Source organism: Punica granatum, chromosome 2 (genome assembly GCF_007655135.1).
Source record: "Punica granatum isolate Tunisia-2019 chromosome 2, ASM765513v2, whole genome shotgun sequence".
In the NCBI taxonomy this organism is placed as follows: Eukaryota; Viridiplantae; Streptophyta; class Magnoliopsida; order Myrtales; family Lythraceae; genus Punica; species Punica granatum.
Window position 1 is genome coordinate 31,426,700 of NC_045128.1, and position 22,025 is coordinate 31,448,724.

Genomic DNA, 22,025 nt, shown 5'->3' on the forward strand with positions numbered 1-22,025 from the left:
CAATCATTAGATATGATGAATGGACAGGAGAAATTGAAAGGTGTAAAAGAAACCCTGGAATAGGAATCGAACTCAGGCTTAGAATTGATATGGATTTCATTTTTAAATAAAACTTTACTCTACCCTGAGCGAAATCTTACTTTGCAGTGAACTCTGCTGTTAATTGTGGTTAATCAATTCACCCAAAAAAATTTTGGTTAATCATCAAAAATTAAAAAGATCAACCAACGTGACTTAATTCAAACAGTTAAACGCTTATTCTCTTTAAATAAAATCTCGAATTCAAATCCTTGTGAACGCAAAAAAACCCACTCTGAAAGAACTTTACCCCTCAATGGACCAACCCGACTCGACTGAATTAATCATTATCCAAGTAGACCTTCAAATATCAAGGTTCACACAAAAAAAAAATTCAAATAGATCAAAAGTTTGTTGTCGAATGAAGCAAAGGTCACATTGGAATCCCTCGTTCAAAATTCTTTTCTCATGGTCTTGTTCACGTTTGACTCCCTTTTGAATCATAGAGAGATTTTGCAACCCTCTATCTGGTCATAGGTCTTTCGCCACCTTCATATTGAGGATAATTACATTATTCGAGTACAAAGGAATAACCCGAATCAAAACTCGTCATCCCCTAAAACCAAAAGAATCATAAGGGTCCCCCAGAACAGAAAAGTCACCAGACACTCTCAACTCATCAAGAACCGAACCTCCACACCTCTCTCTCATGCCTCAATACCGGGCTCACGAATTTGAATTGAAGTTCTTGACAAACTCGCTTCGAGTTCATTCAACTCATCCATGTCCAACTCGTCATCGTCATCATCTTCGGGCAGGGTTTCCCCAGGATCAGCTGCAGCACCTTCCCTTGAAGAGCTTGCTTCACTTTGCGCCGAATTCTCTTTAGCCTGATATTAATTCATGAAAAAATAACTTTTAGTCGCGCTGAACAGGTGCCTAATTTAGGAGCTAATTATCAGTCATGTAAAGAGCAAGTAATGTCAATTGGAAATGGAAAAAGGAACGAAGCTGGGGGTTTACTTTCTCTGAGGCCGCCTCAGGTTCTTCCTCCCTTTGATACTTCTCATAAGCCTCAGCATCGTCGACGAACAAGCTAGCATCTGAGAGAAACAGCTCACGACCGCTGAAAAGATGAAATTATGTCAATAAAATATCCCCAGAAAAGTCCAGCACCGTGGTTTCTGATTGAACCTCTTAAATTAAGAGCCTTTCAGTAGTTGTGAAGAGGGAAGTATGAGCCCCAATTAGGTCAAAAACCACTCATCAGAATTCACAGAATAGGTTTCAACCTGCTTAGAGGATTATCATCTTCAGGTGTCTCTTGGTTCTTTTCTTTCCACTCTTTCTACTTAATCACTCTTATTTAACATCTAAGCATAATGCATGATTTTGCTTTTAACATCAAAAGAGCTGTAAGCCCAAGGAGAGAGTTGAAGAGGACCTCATTCGGTCATTCTTGGCCCTTTCTGCTCGTAGAGCAGCCAAACCAGCTTCTCGTTCTTCTGTCTTTTTCGTCTTCCACTCCATGAACAACTCAGGAGTCATTGGAGTCGACTTAGTCAATTTTGAACGCTGAAGCATTTACAAGGAGGATACCATAAAAGAAGATAAGATAATTGGATATTTTCTACGTCAAAAAAAGGCATGATCCTCGAGCAAAGAAAGAGAGGAGAAAGCAAGGTCATAGATATAATATGTACTTATTATGATAACCTGATCCTCAATTTCATCCTCAATAGGCATCTTTTCAGCTTCTTCCTCGATAAGCGCCTTCATCTGAGATTTTAGAACATATCCCGGTGGTAAAGCATGTCTATAATGGCAATCTTTGCCACCATTAGGGCAGACCCAAAACCAACCATATTGTTTCTTTTCCACGGCTTCCAAGAAATACTTGCAGACCTATCCACATAGAGTTAGAAGATCAGCATGCAAAAGGTAAAGATAGCAACTCATTGAGAAATCATTAGCGCTCCCTGCTACAACTGGCAAATGTCTAATTCAGGAACACTTGGATACAAGAGATTTGTTCTTTTAATTGATTCTGAGAAGAGTTGCTCTTTCAAGAGCACAGTATGATAAAAGCTGTAAGTTGTGTTCAGGGAGAAGTTATTGTCTATGATTGGCCTCTACGGTAGCCAGAACGACACAGGAATTGGACATTAACTAAACATCTAAACTAAACTAGTTTAGATGCAAAACATGTAGCCGACAGGCTTCATGTGTGACATGAAATTGGAACCAACCAGGCCTCCAAGACAGCAAAAACTAGAATAAGGTGCTGCGGCTCCAGCGACAAGTGTAGAAGAAGAATACTAACTGCCCCTTCTCGACACAGCAAAATGAATCATTAGTAAGAAACTAGAGCTTTCAGTTCTTTTTCCTTTCCCAGCAAATAAGCTATTGAAATTTCAGAAACAAAGAGCTCAAAAACTATAACAGAAATTATATGGAGGATATAGTCCATCTATACGATAATATAGATACATGACTGAGAGGTAAATATAATGTAACAAGAAACACCAACAAATGGCAGAGGCTGCCAAGTGCCAGAGGAAGAGAGTACATACAATTTCAGTGGGCTTATTCTGATTATACTCATTCTTCTTTGATTCAACGACCTTCTCCAGAGTTTCTTGATCCCAATCCTCCATCGTTTCTGAAACAAGCAAATCATCAGAGTATACTATCATCGTCATAACTAATTTTTGGAGACCATAGAAGATACAAGCTAATAGAAGCCATGTTAGAGCAATGCACTCAAAACTGCATTAAATCACCTTGATCGCGCTTGTCACTGTAAATATCAATCTTCTCGCCCTTTCTCTGAACATTCAAATCGTGGGAGAACTTGCACTTAAAACCCTTAGTACACTGGCCCGCCTTGTAAAACTCGCATAGTATAGATTTGGGATCAACGCCTATTCAGAACAAAATGCCCATATCATGTCTCAAGCTTAAAGAGGCAGCAAAAGTAATTTAGAAACCTTAACTACAAACCACACAGGACATACAGGGCACTCTACATACCAACTGGAACTTTGGGCTGACTGACAGCTATTTTAAACAGATCATTCAGCTCCTTCTCTCTAGCCTTCTCTTCCTCCTTCTTTTTCTGTCCATCCAATGCGATTGATGTTACAAGAAATTCCAAAGAGAAAGCAATTTCAACCTGCTGCTGCTAAGCAACCTAATGCTCCGATATTCCACAAAAAAAGTCTATTTTACCAATTTGCTTGGAGGTAGGTTCTTCAAAATCTGGCATGTTATAGCAGTATTTGTGTATCCCATGCCCTTAGCAAATATGACACATCCAAACCTTATTCTCTTAATGATTGATTATGAATGCGCATTGCATTCCTAACAATTATTCGATTTCCATCTTCGAAGCCCACAAACTTTTCCCAATCAATATAGCGCAAAAAAAGGTACGGCTACACTACAATGTGATTCAAATTCAGTCTGCAAGTAAGAAATGGCTATATTCAGCGAAACATACACTTATCTGGTGTTATTTACTGCACAAAGAACCCACTTTCGATTCACTGTTTGTATGTTCCTTAATCATTACCACAGCGTAGTAGAAAACGAGCATGCTTTAGCACAGAATATGAAGTTTTTCCACGACATTGAACTCACCCTGATCTATGCCCATAGTAAGGATATAATATAATCACATAATAAGCTCCATTAATCTCAATTTGGCATTTCCCATCAGCACCAACGGAAGCTAAGAAAACGATCCATTCTGAGAAGAAAGATAAGAGATTGCAGGAACAGGGCGGCAAGTGGAGGAGTGACCTTAGCGGCGATTTTAGACGGGTCGGGCTTCGCCTGCACAGTCAGGTGGAGGGACTGGACGTACTTCTGGACGTTCTTGCTCTTGTTCTTGTTCTTCAGCCCGAAGGTCTTGTCCTCCACTACCTTCTGCTTCTTCGCCAAATCCGCCTTCGACTGCTGCTTCGGAGGCATTGTCGGATGCCGATTTCGAGCTCGACAAAGAGGAGATGAGGTTGGATACGATGGGGTTGATTGATAATGGAGGAAAGATTAAGACTTTGACCGAGGGGATTTGACGAAGCTCCGAGGTCGAGCTCTGATTAGGGTTTTGCTGTTCGCCGGGAGAGGAGGAGAGAGATCGGGCACAGACAGCGGGAATGAAGGGTAGAGGCTTTTGTTGATGTTTTGCTGAAATACCCAATAAGTCCGTCTCTTGCTAATTATTGCCACTTACTTTTGCATTGTTTTTCTATATCTACGCTATCCTAATGGGAGGGAGAAGTAATTTTATTATCCGTCTAAGATAAATATAAAGGATAAATTTAAGAAACTACATTTATAATTTCATAAATAGAAGGTAATGCTCATTCGAATCGAAACAGGACATCCCCCGTCCTTTTTTTTTTTGTTTACGTATCAATGATGGCAACATGTGTTATTATAACTTACGTAGTACTACAAATAATCATTTTAATTTAAAAAACTTTAAAGAATTTAAAATTTTCAAATAAAAAACAAAGATTTTGGGGATTGAAAGTAACTTTTTCCCTAAAAAAAAACAAATGCCATGGGAGGTAGATCATTGTTGGGGGCTCCCTTATTGGCCATTACCTCCTAGGGGAGGTCATCGAAGAGTTCCAACGCAAGGGGGGTAGCGCTCCCTTACTAGGAGGTAGATCATTGCTGGGGCTCCCTTACTAGTCACTACCCTCCAGAGAGGTCACCGAAGAGTTCCATCGCAAGGAGAGTAGCGCTCTGAGGAATAGGCCCCACCTCCAGGGCTAGAGAGAGGGAGAGTAGTCCCAATGATCGGGGGTACCCCTCCAGCCACCTCCCCCTAGGGGTGGTCATCGGAATTTAATTTTATAGTTTTTGTAATTTTTAGATTTTTTTATTTTAACCTTTTAAAATTATAATGATTATTTGTGGTGCCAACGTCAACTGAAATTACACGTGACGATGCATCAACTGACACGTAAGTAAAATGAACAATATTAGGTGTTGTATTATGAAAGGAGGGGATGTAAATGTCCTCTTGCAAAATTTTAAGGCTAGCTTTTATATTCTATCCCAACAGAAATTTAAGAAAAAAAATAGTGCACCGGAAATAACTGGTTTGATAGCAAAGAACATGCTCTCTTGTTTTAATTGTTTCCGCATATACCCAATCCTTGATGTGGTTACAATTTAGAATCAGAATGGACTTCTCTTATTAGGCCACAATTCCAACCTAATGGTAAGCCAAAATTCCTAATCATGAAGCAGGGATTGCTCACTCTAGGTCAGTTCCACATGGCTCGAAACAAATTAAAAGTAAATACCACTATTATCCCAAGAAGGCTTACAAGCAATTGCTTTCAAATGATTACAACATACAATCAAAGTAAACCACTTCAATTTGTAATAAATTACTTGGTTTTTTGTTTATAAACTACTAGCAAACGAAGTAAATTGCATATGTCCAATTAAATTATATGAAAACGATTGCATCATATTACCAAAGTAAATTACACATACTTTTGACCAAAAATTTAGCTTTTACCATAAAATTGGACGGAAGGGCTAAAGTGAACGAACACGCAAAGTTAAGGATAATATTAAAAAAAGGTTTAGAATTAAAAAAGGAAAACAAAAAATTCGGGATTGAAAATGTTATTTTGGATAAAGAAAACCAAAGAGCGTAAAAGATAAGCCCAATCCACGGAATGGGCCTGGCATGACTCGGGCCACGTGTTGCTTATGGGCCAGTTATCCGGTCCATTATATTCCCTAATTTTATTTTGTTTTTCTTTTCATTTTCCCCCCTTTTGGTTTTCCTAGATGAAAGATTTTATGATACATTTGTTTTTCTTTTCTTCTGGATATGATACATTTGTTTTAAATGTATACATGTATGATATCTACATGTATTTAATGGCTATATTCAATTTTGAAATTATTTTTATCAATATTTTCTTTTGTTCAACAAAGTAAAAATTTAAAAAAAAATTCAGTAATTGAAAATTTCAAAGCATGATACGGACACCTTTACTTGCATGTATTATAAAACAATCCTCGACAATGATGTAATTAAATGCCAAGAAGAATTTCTGCTATCATCTTACTAAAGGGACTGATCACTTAAGCTTACAGTGACAACTCTTGAAACATGTTCTGCTCCGTTTAGTTTCGCAGTTAAAATCACAAAAATTTTAACTTTAACTTTTACTCAACACATTACACAACAAAAATACACATTTCCCAAGTCAAAAATTTTAATTTTAACTTTAACTCAACACACTACACAATCATTTGTCATTTTCCACAATCAAAATCCAAATTACTTTAACTCTCAAACCAAACGCACCAATGTTTAGTCAGTTATCATATTGTTTTTGCATGTAAATATGCACTTGCAGAACTTACCATAAATGATAATCCAATTAATTATTGCAAAATATGAAATAGGCTCAGAGTCATGTCCCTTTAAGAGGCAAGATGTTAAGTTTTTTTTTTACTGGTAATTATTAAATAAAACTAAAATTATTTCAATAATTTATAAAGATACGTGTTGGAAGAGCTCAAATATGAGGAGAAAATGTCAAAGTGTTATTCAAACTATGTGATATTTGCGCTTTGCGCAACAATAATTTTTTATCAATTCTTTCATAACCAAATGTAAATAATCAATACATATGGTGTGAATAAATAAAAATAAGAAAATAAAAATAAATTCTTAATCTAATCTATTTTTTTTAAAAAGTGAACACATATATATAGTGAGGAAATCTAGTTTAAAGAAATATCATGTATGAGTTAAAAGGTCTATTAAAAACAAAGCAAATAGAAGATATATATGTACGAAATGAATTTTCTAGTCCACCATTTATAGAATTTTTGGTGCATTGAATTTGAAAAGGTATCTCGTACTTCGACGAGTTTTGTAAATATATAAGATGAGAAAATTTTAAATGATCTGACCTCATAGTGATGTACTGGAGAAGAACCAATAAAATTGCTTCAATAAAAAAAATTTATCACAATTAATTGAATGATTAACACTTATTATTTAGTTTATTACAACTTAGCTGGTACTTCATCACGCCATATGGCGATGTAGATCACCGAATAATTTTTCATTTGTGAGACATTTATTTTTTTTTAAAAGCTCAGAATTATGTATCAATACATACAAATAATCTATATATCTATACCCAATATATATATATATATATATATGAAAGTTAAGCTAATTCTATTGACGTCGAGGAGAGTACGACTCGAATTTCGTATTCTCGCAATTGTGATTCGTTATCGCTTATTTTTATTATATTTTAATAAATTTATTTTACTTATAATATATTATATTTCACTTTCGATGAATAAAAAAATGAAAGAATTAAGAGTGGTGCTGCGAAGAGTACGATTCGAATTCCATATTCTCCCGTTTAAAATTCGTTTTCGTTTATTTTTATTATATTTTAATAAATTTATTTGACTTATAATATATTCTATTCGAGCATTTAGTGCATTCACATTGTTATTCCGGTAAATTAAATATTTAATTTTTAGTATATAAAATTTAAAAATTTCTTCTATATTTTTTTTATAAAGTAATGCAAGAATATATACATTATTTAATGATGAAGTAAATAATAATATTATAAAATAATATAATAAGTAAAAATTTTATTATATTTTAATAAATTTATTTTACTTATAATATATTATATTAGACTTTAGATGAATAAAAATACGAAACGAATAAGCGCATTCACATTGCTATTTCGTTTTATTATGCAAATTAAGTGTCTTATTTTTAGTATATAAAATTATAAATTTTCTTCTAAATTTTTATATAAATAATGCAATAATATGTACATTACTTAACGATAAAGGAAATAATAATATTATAACAACAATATAATAATATATATGTTTACTTAGCTATGAAGTAAATAAAATTAATATATAGAGTTACTTTTTCTCTAAATTTTATTGTACAAAATAATAAATTTTAGCTAACTTTGTCACGTTTACTTCTTTCATAGTTAGTTGATGTATCGATTTAAAATTATTTTAGTTGATTTTTACAATTACTATCATTTTTTTGAAAAATGAATTTTAAAAGTTTAATTCATCACTTCTTGGATTTGTTTCTTCTTTGAACTTTTTAAGAATATTCTTCTTAGTAAATTGAATTATATTCTCTCTTTATTGTCTTAATAATTTTTATTGTTAAGTTCCTTAAATCCGAACTATTACAAGTTTATTAAATTTCAAAAATTGTTATTAATCAACTTATAAATTAAATATTGTTAACAATAATGAAAAATAAGATTATGGTGCGTAGCACTGGGTATCTTACTAGTATAGATGTATATTCAAAATTCATTGAATAATGAATATCATATGGCAGATAAAATATGGCAAAATTTCATTTAACCAAAATTTGAAAAGACATGAGCTGAGGGTTTTAAAATAACTGTCTTTTATGAGTGGTTGTCAACCTTATGTATTATAATAGATTTTCTGAGCGGTCTAAAAGATGATTAATCACGAGTTGAGAATTTTAAAATAATAAACTTGAAATGTTTCGATGTCTGGAAGGCAACCGAATCATCCTCAAAACTTTCAACAAATGTAATATGAAAACATTGAGTTGTTGGAATTCATGTTCTCAAATAGCCAAGATCATAATAGTGTGTTTGGTTCTAAAGTTGAGTTGAGTTTTGATTTTAATTGGTTTGTAATGATTGTGATGTTAAATTATGAGAAAATTTGTGAAAATGTAATGAATAGTTGAAAAAAAGTAATGATTGTATTGTTGAATTGTGAAAAAAGTAATGAATAGTTGAGAGAATTTATTATTAAAAATTGAATTGAATGGTTAAAAAAATTGAAGAAAAATGAAAAATGTAATAATTGTGTCGTTGATTTTTATTGTGTAGTAAATATAATTAAAATTAGAGTTAAAATCTTAAAATTAGATTGCGAAATCAAACGGTGTCTGAAACTAGTTCAAAAGATTTTGTAGTCTGCCAAAACACAAGATCATACATGTTTTCCCTCGACTTTATATCTTTGTTTGATGAATAACCTCGACTTTATATCGAAGAAGAAAGAATTCAGCTGAAATTCGTATTTCATTCTTTACCAAATGTTGACCAATTATTTCATATAACCTTTTTTTTTCCTTAAACAATTATTTCATATTCTTAGTTGACCGCAAGTGCAAGACATAAATATCTATACGCACAGATGATATTTATATATCTCCATTGAAGAAGCAAGAAGAAGGAGGAAGAAGAAGGAGGAAGAAGATCCCACCGAAGTACCAAAGAGATTCCAGTGGGCTGCCATTGCACCGCGTTTCTCATATAAATCTCTCTCTCTCTACAGCTTTACCTTCATCATCTCTCCGCAATTCCCGGAGCCAATATCTCCCTCTGCGTCGGCCTTCGGGAATCCTTCCATGGCGGCTCTCAGGCGCCTGCTACCGAAGGCCTTCCTGGCGCCTCGCTCCTCGACGATCTCCCGATTCGTCTCCCCCCCTTCGACCCTCAATCCGCAAACTGACCTCCAATCAGCCGCCGCTGCCCTGAACCTTCACCCCCTCCGTCGCGGTGGGGACCCCAAGGGCAGGAACGTCCAGTGGGTCTTCCTTGGCTGTCCCGGAGTCGGGAAGGGCACCTATGCATCCCGGCTCTCCACCCTCCTCGGCGTTCCCCACATCGCCACCGGCGACCTCGTCAGGGACGAGCTCGCTTCTGCCGGCCCCCTCTCCTCTAAGGTCAGCATTCTTCACTTTCAAGGGCTTATCTTTAGGGTTTATTGAGCTCTTTTGAGCTGTTTCAGCTGAGGCTAACGGTGAAGTTCATCGAAAGTGAGGAGGATTAGATACTACATTCAGCTTTCCTGTAATTCAGCTGCTGCTAGTTCTTTGGCATGCTGAAGACGTAGAAAACAGAAGAGAAAGATGAGTTTTTGGATCAAACTTGGGTTTCCTTTATTTTCGGTTTTGAATTGTCTCAATGTTTTGGATACTGAGATGTTATTCCTCACAAGTTTCCACTCTTTGGGGTCACATTGTAGCTGCAAACTCCGAATGCAAAATGTCGTCTTTCAGAAAACAGTTTTTGAAGGTTTGTGTATATGACATTGTTTCCGATTTTTCTGCCAAACGTCCAAGCTCGTGTTCTTTCACAATTTTCTGTTTTTGGAAAATGTATTATGAGATAAAAGTACCCGAGGCACCGGTTCTGTTACAAAACGAATGATCCTTAAATATCTTTCTTTCAAGGTAAGGTCATATTTTCTTTTTCTGGTACACGAGTTCTTGCTGGGGAAGTGAAAATGATGGTACACGAGTTCATGTGTCAATCTTCCTGATTGTGATTCTATTAAAATCCCAAAAAATGTGACCTTTTGTTGCAGCTTTCCGAGATAGTTAGACAAGGGAAGTTGGTGCCAGATGAAGTCATTATAGATCTACTTTCGAAAAGACTAGAAACTGGGGAAGCTAAGCGGGAGACTGGATTTATACTCGATGGCTTCCCTCGGACTGTAAGACAGGCGGTGAGTATGAGCTTTCTTTTCTTTTATGGTTTGCTCACAGAACTTTCTCTGGGTTTTTTTCCGTACTTTGAGATACAGCTGCATTGACAGTGAATGTGCCACTGTACCTTTAGTTTGGCGTCATATCTTAATCTTCTTAGCCTGTCATCAAAGGAGATTGAGGATGATGCCTAACTGAGCCTAAAAGATTCAGCTTTGCTGATTATAGGGATAACGGGCCAAAAATAAATAAATAAAGGAACAAGAGTCAAATTCATGATGAAAAGTGCCTGTTGAAACCATGAGTTAGGTCTCAAGTTCGCTTCCTGTTCCCTCTTCTAATGTTGAGTAGCCACCCACATTGGCATCTGAAGACGGTTGGACTTGCCCAATTCTATGGTTTGTAGGGTGTGGTAGCTCCGTAAGAGGCCTATGGTCAACAAAAACTGGGGGAAAGGGGAGAAAAAGAAAGTTAAGATGTTAGTCCAAATGATTCTTGACAGGTGTGCAATTAGCTGGATTCTTATTGATCTTTTCTTGGCTTTTTTGCGTATGCCATGCTAAATTTTAAGAGCGGTGTGGACTACCCACCAAATCTGTCAGTGACCTGAAGGCAGCTCTTCAACACTCAGCTGCATGGTTCTGGTGCTTCTCTCTTTGTTAGGGTCGTGATGATGGGATCTGCAGGATGGGACCCTGATAGGATTAAGTGGTTGCTCATGCTGTTTTAAAGGAGGAATTGGGACATGTTTATAAGAAATAGAGAACTCTTGTCAACTTCCTTAAGTGTTGCTGGCTCTCTTCTCATCTGGCTCTGTTATCCTAGTCAAAGTAGCTTTCTTGCATTGACATGATTCAGAGTTGCGACTTTTGAACAATATTACTATAGCTCCCTTCCTTAATTGTTGCTGGCTCTCTTCTTATCTGGCTCAGTTTATCCTAGTTGAAGTAGCTTTCTTGCATTGACATGTTTCAGAGTTGCGACTTTTGAACAACATTACTGTAACTCCCTCACTCTTCAAGATAATGTATATAGAATCCCTTTAGACTCTGAGAAGTGTTTAATAGTGTATCTCAGTCTATCCGATCTAATATGCTTCATAGGTGAGCAACTATGGATCTCTATCAGTTCCTGTTTTGCCCTCACTTATTTCTTAAAATGGTCAATTCAATTGCATTCGAATGGCAAGAGATTTTTTTTTTTTTCATTTACTATGATCTTTGAAGGTCAGTAAGACTTGGGAACAAGAAAAAATTTGAGAATTCAGTTCAAACTCTTATTGTTCTTTTTCTTTTATGCCTTAACTTTAACCATGTTTAAGCTTCTGGCATGGTATTTGAGTCTAGGTACTTACTGAAAAAGTACGTCTCATGTTCTCGATGGCATTTCACGTTCTACTGCATAGTTGTTGAGATTGGGCTCTAGGATGACCCAATTTTACAGAATAATTCTGTATCGATTTATCAGATGGACTTGCAGGACGAGCTTCAGGTGCTATTGGAAGTAGGTAATTACATAACTTATTCTTGGAGTCATTTTCAGGAGATATTGGAAGGAGTAACAGATATTGACTTGGTGGTCAACTTAAAGCTCCGGGAAGATGCCTTACTGGTGAAATGTCTTGGGAGAAGGATCTGCAGCGAATGTGGTGGGAATTACAATGTTGCATGTATCGACATCAAGGGCGAGGATGGAAACCCCGGAATGTACATGGCTCCACTGCTCCCCCCTCCACACTGCGAGACGAAACTCATCACTCGATCAGATGATACTGAAGAAGTTGTGAAGGAACGCCTTCGTATATACAACGAAATGGTATTTGCTTCTTTATCACCAAATGTTTTGAGTTCTAGCGTGCGCACGCGCACATATATATTTCCCTTTAACTTAGTATGATCTGCTGCTTGCTGGACTATTTACTGAGGTTTCATTGCCAGAAAGCAGCTGACTTCGGCTCAACATGTGAAACTCAACCTTTGAACCTAGCTCAAGCTGGATCCTGCTATCTTCTTTCGGACATAAATTTGGTTTGAAACCATGCTTGATGAGCTCGAGTTGGAGTAATTTGCTCTAGTGATTCCCAAATGAAGTCAACGACAGCCAAGCTCGAGATTTAGAATATTGTGCAGATAAATTTGGATTTAAATAATTTAACTATTTAATCAGATAAGAGGAGCTTTATTAGGTTTGTGAGCCTCTGAATTGTACTACTCCTGACTAAGAGCTCAGCTCGCTCAACTAAAACTCTTGACCAGAGCTCAAAAAAGCAAAGTAGCTTGCAAATGGGATGGGCTCTTTGGAAACCCCTAGGTATTAGACAAAAAACTCCTCAATGAAATAATAGAACTCGGTAATACAATAAACAATGATATGATTCTTTAAGCAGAATTAGCTATTATTTGAATTGTAAATAATCTTTTCATGCAGACGAAACCTGTAGAAGACTTCTATCGGTCCAGGGGGAAGTTGCTGGAGTTTGATCTTCCTGGAGGAATCCCAGAGTCGTGGCCGAAACTACTTCAGGCTCTGAACCTTGAAGATGGTGATGACAAGAGATCAGCAGCGGCATGATCTTGAGAACCACCTCGTAGTGTTTGTACGTAAAAGTTAAGTTGTAGGTCAATTCATTCTTTGCATGCAAGTTACATGCATGGCTATTGATTTTGAGAACGATGATAAGATGAGATTGTGTATAGTAAATAAGCTCAGGAATGATGCAACCTGAATGTACTCCTTTTTCTTTTTGATATGTCAACATTCTTGTGAGGGCAGTATTTGTTTGAGTAGAAGCTGCATTCTGCTGATGTTAATGGTATCACTTTCAGTTACTGAGCAGTCTATATTCGTTTATATGAAACGGCAAGGTCTTTGCTTTTTGGTCATGGGACATGGTGTGTAGTGCGTCTCGCGCTGATTTAACGGAAAATCCTTGCCTACACCTGGTGTAAAAAAAATTATATATAGCAGCTCAATCATTGGTTCACTAATGTTGGTTGTGATCCATTGTCCATGAACATGTATTTGATCGGCTAAGACGCTTCATTTACACCTGGTAAGGCAAGAATCTCCCATTGATTTGGGAAGTCGGGAGGATTCCCCGAGTTCTTTCATACACGACTGGTATAACCAAGATAGAACGAAGCTACTGTCGTACTCGGAGACTTTGTAGGGTAGGATGTCAAGCAATTCTGTGTCTGAGAGGACGGGGATCCTGAGAAGCCTTTCTCCTGCCACCGATATGAGATGAAGATGATCCAGCTTCGCTTTCTCTGATCAGTGGAACACCTTACCCGCCTGCTGTCCATTCAACTGCTTCTGTTCCTTGTATGCAGCTCGACTGATTACAGTTTTAACACCATAATTACCTGCTTTGCATATGCTTCCAAAGGCCTAAATAACAGAGCACCTCAGAACTCCAAGTAAACATAGCAGAATGCAGAGTCTGTAATTTACTTTGGCCATGTCAATATCTAGCAATTTTTAACAACCAAATGAAAATACTAGATCCAGAATATGTTAAAAAATCACATATGACGCAGACTTTTTTTAAGACTTAAAAACAGAAGGCTGTATTGACAGAAGTATCAACTCTAGTCGGATAACGAATCCAATCAGGTCTCAAGAACAGACACGACCAAATAATAACAGGAACGGAGCCAAACAACAAAGAATTCAGTACCATTTCCTAGTTATGTACCGACCAATGCATTCAATTCACCATAGATATCCTCATAAGTGCACATATAAATATAACCTGCAGAAAAGTGGAATAACACACAATCCTAGCTAGCAGGAAACACGGATACTCAATTTAGGATCAGCTCAGCTGCCAACAATTCCATTACACAAAACGGAAGGTTCGAAAAAATCGGCACATCCAATTGCATTGTTTAAGTTTCAAACTGCAGGTTCATGTAATTTGTCAAAGCTCAAAGACAATAATTAACCGGATGGCAACATTGGGCAATGAACTCCACATTAAAATCTAACAGAGCAGTATAATTCGAACTCCACAAAATCTCAAAGAAAATTAAAGATCGAACAATTTACAAACCAATTTACATCCACATAATAATCTCTCGAACAGGGCCGATAAACAACTTACAAAGATCCACTGACTACTGAATCAACGTAACATTAAATCTCCTCCAAGTTCTCCATCTGAATGCTGCTCTTCAATGGCACATACTCCCCGAGATACCCGCTGAGATGCTCGTACAGGGCAATCTCATTGATGCCCTGATGGACTCTTGCAGACGTTGTAGAACACACTCTGGCCATTAGACCCGCCATGTTCACCATCACTAGTATCCATGAAAATTTAAAGAGAGAAAAAAAAAAAGTGTGCGGTTGGGAAAAACTTCCCAACTCGCCGGTTGATAAGGATGGACGAGTTTTCAATTATAGTATATAAAACTTAAACAAATATAAATACATAAAAATTGCCTATTGAACAAAAGACTATTTTACAGTATTTTTATGCTAGTGTTTCATCTGACTTATGTTTACGGCCCTCGTGATTTTTTTTTTGGATGAATAAATGGATTTTATTAATACCGAGTATCGTTACAAGGATAGACCCTCAAACACACAAAGAGGCTCATAATTTTGACCCGAAACCATATTGGCATAGGTCATGGGCATGAAGGTTAGAAGATCACGGGACCCAAGTACAATGCCAGTCCAACAAAAGTGAGAGAACATGCAAAATGTCCAAGATAATATTCCTAATTTCCCACGGAACATTCCAAGGATCAGCTAAAGCTACAACTACTAGAAGAGCCTCGCATTCAATCCAGATTTTCTACCAGCCTGCATTTTTGTGCTGGAGAAACAGCTTCGAGGAGGACTACCCGGCTACAGCTTGGAGGGGTGTCGCTGTAAGCCAGCCGCAAGATGTAAGCTGAGGAACCGCGCCAAGCTGCATCTGTGTTGATTTTCCTCCGGTCCAGACATGGTTGAGCAGCGGGCATTGAGGGGTGGAGGGGAGGGATATGCCTCCCTCTCATGAATTACAGATAGAAGATTGACTAACACCATACATAACGTACGGTATCATGCACATGGTCGGTTTGCTGCAAGTAACATGTAAAGCGTGGCTGCAACATTTACTCCGAACTAGCAAATGCTCGACTTTACCTTAAAAAAATCTCAGAAATCAATTAATTCACCCTTCTTTGCCCGTACATTGCCCGTACATAAAAAAAATTATATAATATATACTTTAAACGGTGCAGCGCATCAAAATAAACTAAGGGAATCAATGAACTGGAAAATTGAGAAAAGGATTAAACACATCTATTGAACTGAATAAAAAAGAAGAGCGATTTTTTTTTTTATCAATCAGCCAGTAAGCAGCTTGCGAAATGCACGGACACAAACAGATTGATAAACAGAAATATGTTAATAACAAGTCAGAAAACTATGCAATATGCGGGCAACTGCCTGTTAATGTACTACTAATCTCGATCTTCCATAAATTTCAATCACGCTCTCGACATCTTTAAGCATCGACTCAACAGGCAGGAAAAACAAAAGAGCAAGCATGCAGGGGGAAAAGAAACACGGTTTATATATCTAACAGATTAGTCGGTCCATGTTCAGTGAAACAATGAATCAAAAAGATATTCCGCTTGTTATGGCAACATGGTTCAGCTTTGTGCGAGGTGATCTCAAGTTCATAAGAATCTTAGAAAAGGAAGCCCTTGTAGACTTCTATTCACCTCTATATGTATTATTGGAGGTACGATGCCGTGTTCATTAGAGATCAAACCTAATTAAATAATATCAGATGATGAAAACGTGTTTTACTATTTATCTTTTAGTTATTGCATTGATCTTATGCGTACGGCACAGGAACAATGATGAAACCGAAAGCCATACTATACTCGTGGAATTAACGGACGATCAAATTAATTTGAAGGAACTAAGTAGCCTGAAGAATCAAAACATGGCCCTCTGAGATACTACGAGAAGCTTTTCAAAACACGACGGCCGTCGATCTTTAAAAGCTTTAGTATTTACTTTATATATATATATATATATATATTACATATGTCTTAATAAGGGCTTGGAATTGGAACTTTTATCTTATTATTTAAAGTACAGTAGAGAGTTTGGACAGTTCATGCAGGCCATGCATCGAAACATGATGATTGATGTTTCGTTTGACATGCTCGTATAAGTGCACATGCATATCACCTATTATGGCAAACTTTGTGTCTTAGGGTATGGAAGTTGTATGTCGATTTGAACAGCGATGCTATACCATTAATCCTAGCTAGGAAAAGGTTCTATATTTGAAAATTTTGAGAGTACAATGAGTGATTGGATTAAGAGAGTATAATTGCAAGGGCACGGCTTATCATGGGTCAAAATAAGAGTTAATTACATGATACAACATGGTTTATTGACATTTTTTTAAGTGGTAGCACATTTTACTTCAGTTCATTATATAACACAAAAATTTTGAATTTTTTCACCATATAGTACAACACCAGCTTTCTGTAAAAAAAAAAGAAGAAGAAGGGAAGTTTATTCTACGCTATAGTTTTTGCTCCCTTTGCACACGTGGAGAGTAAAATCATGCTTCGTGAGGTCAACTTTTCAAAAATTGTGTTAGATATGCAAAAAAATCGTATTGTACGAGTGTAATTTTTCCTAAAAATTATTAATTGAAAGACGGACGCTAGCTTGGACTCTTATGGCCCGTTTGGTTGGATGGAATCACCATTCTATTCTGGCTCAATTGCACATGGAATTAATTCCCGCGTTCTCCAATTTCGTAGATTTGCCATTCCCCTCCACAAGTTCAGATTTCGAATTCTTTGCCCCGTGGAATCGAACCGACCACCGCGTGCTCCGCCACCGTCGACCTTGGTTGATGGACCTCCGACCAACCTCCCCAAGCTAGTCTCGGCACGGTGATGCTGGATTTGCCCTCGCCATGGCCATATCTCACTAGCACAGCAAGATGCAACCGTCATGAGGTTGGGGCTAGGGCAGAGCCATTAAGGCTCCAAGGGGGGGACAATTGCCCCCCCCCCCCCCCCCCCCCCCCCCCCCCCCCCCCCCGGACTTTTCCATTTGTTGAAGATTTCACATACAAATTTGTAAAAATTTCAACTTTTGTTCCTAAAAAAAATCAAAAAATCAATGCCCCCCTAAATTATTTTATTATTTGACTTTTACCCCAAAACTTTTAAATTGCCTCCCCTGAACATTATTTCTGGCTCCGCCCCTGGGTTGGGGGGAAACCCTAGTTCGCAACCCTGACGACTGGCAGAGCCTCTCGACGGCTTGTGAGGCTCGTCGTGGGCTCGTAAGCCTCCCCGACATCACTGTCGAGGTAGTCTGGGTCCACGACAAGGTCTTCGAGCCCACGAGCAAGGCTCTTCAACCCTTTAAAGCTTGTCGTGAACCCACCCATGGTGCTCCTCCCTCCGCTTCGCCTCTACCTCCGTCAAGGCCTCCACTCGTGGCTTAGACCCTTGGTCTGGGTTCGCGAGGCTTGATCAACCCACTGGTGGTGCTCGTGAACGTCGTGGCTCCCAAACCCATGGGATTCAACCTCTGCGAGCCATCTTCACATTAAGATGAACAGTGAACGAATAAAAAAAATCTTTTATTTAACATTTTTATTTTTTTGCTATTCTATTCCGGTCCAATTTCGAAGCGCTTAAGAACAAGTTTTTGATCAATTCTCATAATTCAAATTCTCACATCTTTTCAATTTTATTCCCCCAATTTCATTTAAGCAAACTAAACGACACATAAGAGACTATAAATCTTTTTGTTACAATGGATGGCCATGAGTTTAGAAGGAGATAAATAGGGAAGGAGAAATAGACAACAATAATTAAAAGTGTTATTATTGAGAACGATAATTTTTTGGCTATAAGAGAGCCATAATTCTAGCAACGAACTGTAAATTTAAATTGACTCCAAGTACTACACAGTGCTTTTGTAAGATTCACCTTCTTAATTAAGGGGTTTTTTTTTCCCAGTTATGATGTCTTTCTATTTTTCTTACAACTTTTTTTTTGGCAGATTCTTACCACTAGTTTTCTTTCTTATTAAAAAAGAAAAAAGATCTCTTTCCAAGTTTTTACGCATGGAACGCAGCTACTGGTTCTTCTCTCTTTACAATTTTTCTCTTTTGGTGAAAGGGAATATTTTTTTTCTTTTTTTTTGGTGAAAAGGAATATGAAATATGGAGTCCGCAGGTCCAAGAGAAGTGAAAAGGCATGGAAGCTGATACAACTTTAATCCTAAGATGTCGTAGAATGTTGAGAAAGGCAATCGTGAACGCAAATATCGGCCACAAACAAAGCACGAGATTCAAAGTTGACAATAAATAAATAAATAAATAAGGTTCTACCGATAAAAGACACTAAAAAGAAAAGGCTGAAAAGTAGATACAGACATTGAAATTCAATATTGTTCAAACAGCAAGTAGTGGTGGTCTCATAAAATTGCATTTCATTTTTTTAAAATTTTTTTGGGTGTAATTTATTTAGTTAATTTTCACCCCCGCAGATTATTAAATATGGCTGCAATTTCACTAAAATGTGGGTTGTAGCCAAATGCAAGTACAAAGAGAAGTTTTTACGCAAGGAAAGGCTGTCCCGAATAAGACCATTTTGTCTCTTCGTTGGATGTACCCCTTCAAGAAATGAATTTTATTCAGTTAGAAACACTTTGAAGTAATAAATTATCTCTCTTTAACTCCTTTTATGGTCGCCTTTTTGTAAAAGCTATATAATAATTATTGGACCACTTCACGGGACCATGATGCTTTTTGGTGGCATAGCATGTTGTAGCATCTCTAAACTCTCATATAATGTTGCGCGGGCATCGACATTTTCAATGTTGTTGGGTACGAAGTTACTCTTGTTCACAACTTGTTATCAAACCAATGTTTAAGAAAAGTTATCTCCTGTTCTATTAATGAGTGAGCGCATGCGATTTCATAATGTTCGATAAAGGGAAGCAATTTGGCTACACGTCATATAGTTGTCAATTTTAATTATATTTGTCGATCTTATTGATTTAATATGCATCTCAGAACACTACTTTTGAGCATTTTTATTCAATCGAATCATTTGCTTTTTTTCCTCTTAAATCCGAAAATTGGTATAAAAAAATGTTCAATATACATTTATATTTTTAATATTTTCTCAGCACATTTGGGAGTCAAGAAGAACATGTGATTAGATGTTTCTCATTTTGATGGAATGAGTTGCTGCTGTATAACCAATTTCATCGCGAATGGTAAAATCATAATATATATATATATATATATATATATTGGTCAATTCACTTTGATTTTGATTAACTGTCGTCGTGCCCTAGAAGATCTTGTCCTATGGCGAAAAGGTTCGGAATGCTCTTGCACTGTCAATGGTCTTGTGCACACTACTAACATCATGCAAGTGATGGTGACTTGGTCTTACATAATTAGTAACATTCCAATAGATCCCTAATTAATTGCCTCTTCTCTTCATCCATCTTCAGCATATTCCTTACCTATATATATTTCGTCTAAATAAATTGGATCCAAGATAGTTGAATCGCAAGTCAACATTCTCGGCGTAAACCGTTGGCCTGGCTTCTCAATTGGAACTTAACTAATTAGGTCCTAATATTTAGGAGGTTGGGAGTTGTACTCAAGCTGATCTAATCCAACTTTAAATAGAATACCATCTTCTCTTCTCTACTATTATAAAGTACGAAGATCTCTGCTATTATAAAGCGCAAGGAACATTTCATCTCATTTTCCATTGCCAAAATTACCCATTCTACATATAGTTTAATTATAAGAACCATTTAATTAGGATAATAATGGTAATTTTACTATATAACTACGCACTAACTCTATTGTCCACTCTCACTCTTTCTTTCCTATTTGTTCTCCCCATACTCTCTCCTCCCCAGTTTTAACTATCATCTTCATTCTTCGCGTTTGATATATTTTGATTTTTGCTTTTCTTTTATTACGGATTTTCTTAGTTTACTAATGCCGGTTGTCTAGCTGCCTACTTAATTTTTAGGGCCCGTTTGGTATGGATCCTGCAATCGAAAATGGAACCAAGAATCAGTAGGAAGAGGAATTGGAAACGGAATGACTAATTCTAGTTTCCGTTTGGTTTAGTACGGAATCAAGTTTGATTCCTTTGTTGATGTTTGGTTCAAAATTTATTTGGAATGATCTTCCATATTACATTATTATTCATAGAGTGCTTCTAGCATAAGAACTAAATAACGTCTTATGGTGGGACACTAATCCTATCCATTAGATATTTCAATATGAAATATTGGCTATTCATAATTTACATATTTTGCCCCTCAAATTGTAGTCCTTCAACTATTTATTTAGCGATTTTTCCTTATAATAATTTGTTCTCGTCCCTCACTCATCCGACAAATGACCCTATTACACCGTCACATGTGTCCACAAGCGAGACAAAATGTAATCGGGTAATGGGCAAAACCCGACCCTAATTAATTGGACTATTACCGTACTGATAATCTAATTTTTTTTACAAATTCGATTTGGTCTTATTTATTCAACTGGCTTGTTCAGTTTTTCATTGGTCCATTCTATCGTTTTTTTAACCAGTTTCTTTGGTTCACTTTATCGTTTTTAATTTCGATCACCACGTTTGATCATCATCTAGCAACTGATATAGAGGTTTTGGCCTTTTCGATCATTAAATTGTTTCCACAAACAATCGATTTTCGCATTTCTTTTTACCTAATTGAAAATTTTGTTCATCGAAATTAAAATTTCAACTCCCTCATCAATTTCGCGATTCTTTCAATATGAAAAGAGTCCATTGTCAGACGTCCCGGCGCTGCAACGGGAAACTAGTTTCGATTACTATGGCCAATTCCTATCGACATGTTTTGCTTCACTTCGTCAAACCGCGCCATGGCTCAAGGCTTCCTGTAGTATTCTCGGAGAGTTCATAGGAGGTCGGCCATGTTGATTTTTCTCTTTTTTTTTTTCCCGTCCTCCGATCAATTTTTCTTTTTAGGAACGATAATTTTCGTATGTTATTCTCTGATATTGAGAAATATTTTGTAATTTTTTTCGGTAAGTTGACTTTTCATTGTTTTCAAGGATATTTTGTTCGTTAATCGAGTTAATTTTTCTTTGTAAAACTGTTTTGTATTATTGGTTCAATCTAATTGTCTTGTCCACTAGAGTTCATTTGTACTATAAATAGTCTTAGAAATATAATGTCTTTAGGAGGGGAAACAAAAGTATCAGTGAAGAGGAGCTGAATAAAAAAAACTAATAAGTTCATATATTTATATATTGGCATAAACCAATAATATAATTCGCTTAAGCAAATCTAACTGAAGGGATAACAGCGAGTAATTATTAAAGACTTCGAGCAATACTGATTTTGGTCGATTGAATAACTTGGCAATAGAGGCCTTTATATTATATTCTTGTTTA

General features: G+C 36.7%; 2 protein-coding genes across 2 annotated transcripts; one reads left to right on the forward strand and one right to left on the reverse strand.

Moving 5' to 3' along the window:
• Positions 1-451: 451 nt before the first annotated feature.
• On the reverse strand, positions 452-4,190 carry LOC116197698 (zinc finger CCCH domain-containing protein 11). Its single transcript, XM_031527903.1, has 8 exons — positions 3,823-4,190; positions 3,052-3,136; positions 2,802-2,942; positions 2,592-2,680; positions 1,735-1,923; positions 1,463-1,593; positions 1,042-1,144; positions 452-908 (listed from the first exon to the last, which is right to left on the reverse strand). Exons 1-8 carry the CDS (start codon positions 3,991-3,993, stop codon positions 726-728), a joined length of 1,092 nt encoding a protein of 363 aa, XP_031383763.1. The 5' UTR covers positions 3,994-4,190; the 3' UTR covers positions 452-725.
• Positions 4,191-9,269: 5,079 nt separating this feature from the next.
• LOC116196908 (probable adenylate kinase 6, chloroplastic) lies at positions 9,270-13,393 on the forward strand. Its single transcript, XM_031526848.1, has 5 exons — positions 9,270-9,793; positions 10,438-10,578; positions 12,101-12,373; positions 12,496-12,585; positions 12,986-13,393. The coding sequence occupies exons 1-5, from the start codon at positions 9,476-9,478 to the stop codon at positions 13,127-13,129; spliced, it is 966 nt and encodes a 321-aa protein (XP_031382708.1). The 5' UTR covers positions 9,270-9,475; the 3' UTR covers positions 13,130-13,393.
• The last annotated feature ends 8,632 nt before the right edge of the window (positions 13,394-22,025 follow it).

Bases quoted from the DNA above. Each gene is read 5' to 3' on its own strand.
- LOC116197698 (XM_031527903.1), bottom strand. From the start codon at position 3,993: ATGCCTCCGAAGCAGCAGTCGAAGGCGGATTTGGCGAAGAAGCAGAAG. The intron at 3,137-3,822 runs GTCACTCCTCCA...TTGGATGGACAG, and splicing joins CGTCTAAAATCGCCGCTAAG to AAAAAGAAGGAGGAAGAGAA. The intron at 1,594-1,734 runs GTTATCATAATA...TAAATGCTTCAG, and splicing joins AGGATGAAATTGAGGATCAG to CGTTCAAAATTGACTAAGTC.
- LOC116196908 (XM_031526848.1), top strand. From the start codon at position 9,476: ATGGCGGCTCTCAGGCGCCTGCTACCGAAGGCCTTCCTGGCGCCTCGC. The intron at 9,794-10,437 runs GTCAGCATTCTT...CTTTTGTTGCAG, and splicing joins CCGGCCCCCTCTCCTCTAAG to CTTTCCGAGATAGTTAGACA. The intron at 10,579-12,100 runs GTGAGTATGAGC...AGTCATTTTCAG, and splicing joins CTCGGACTGTAAGACAGGCG to GAGATATTGGAAGGAGTAAC.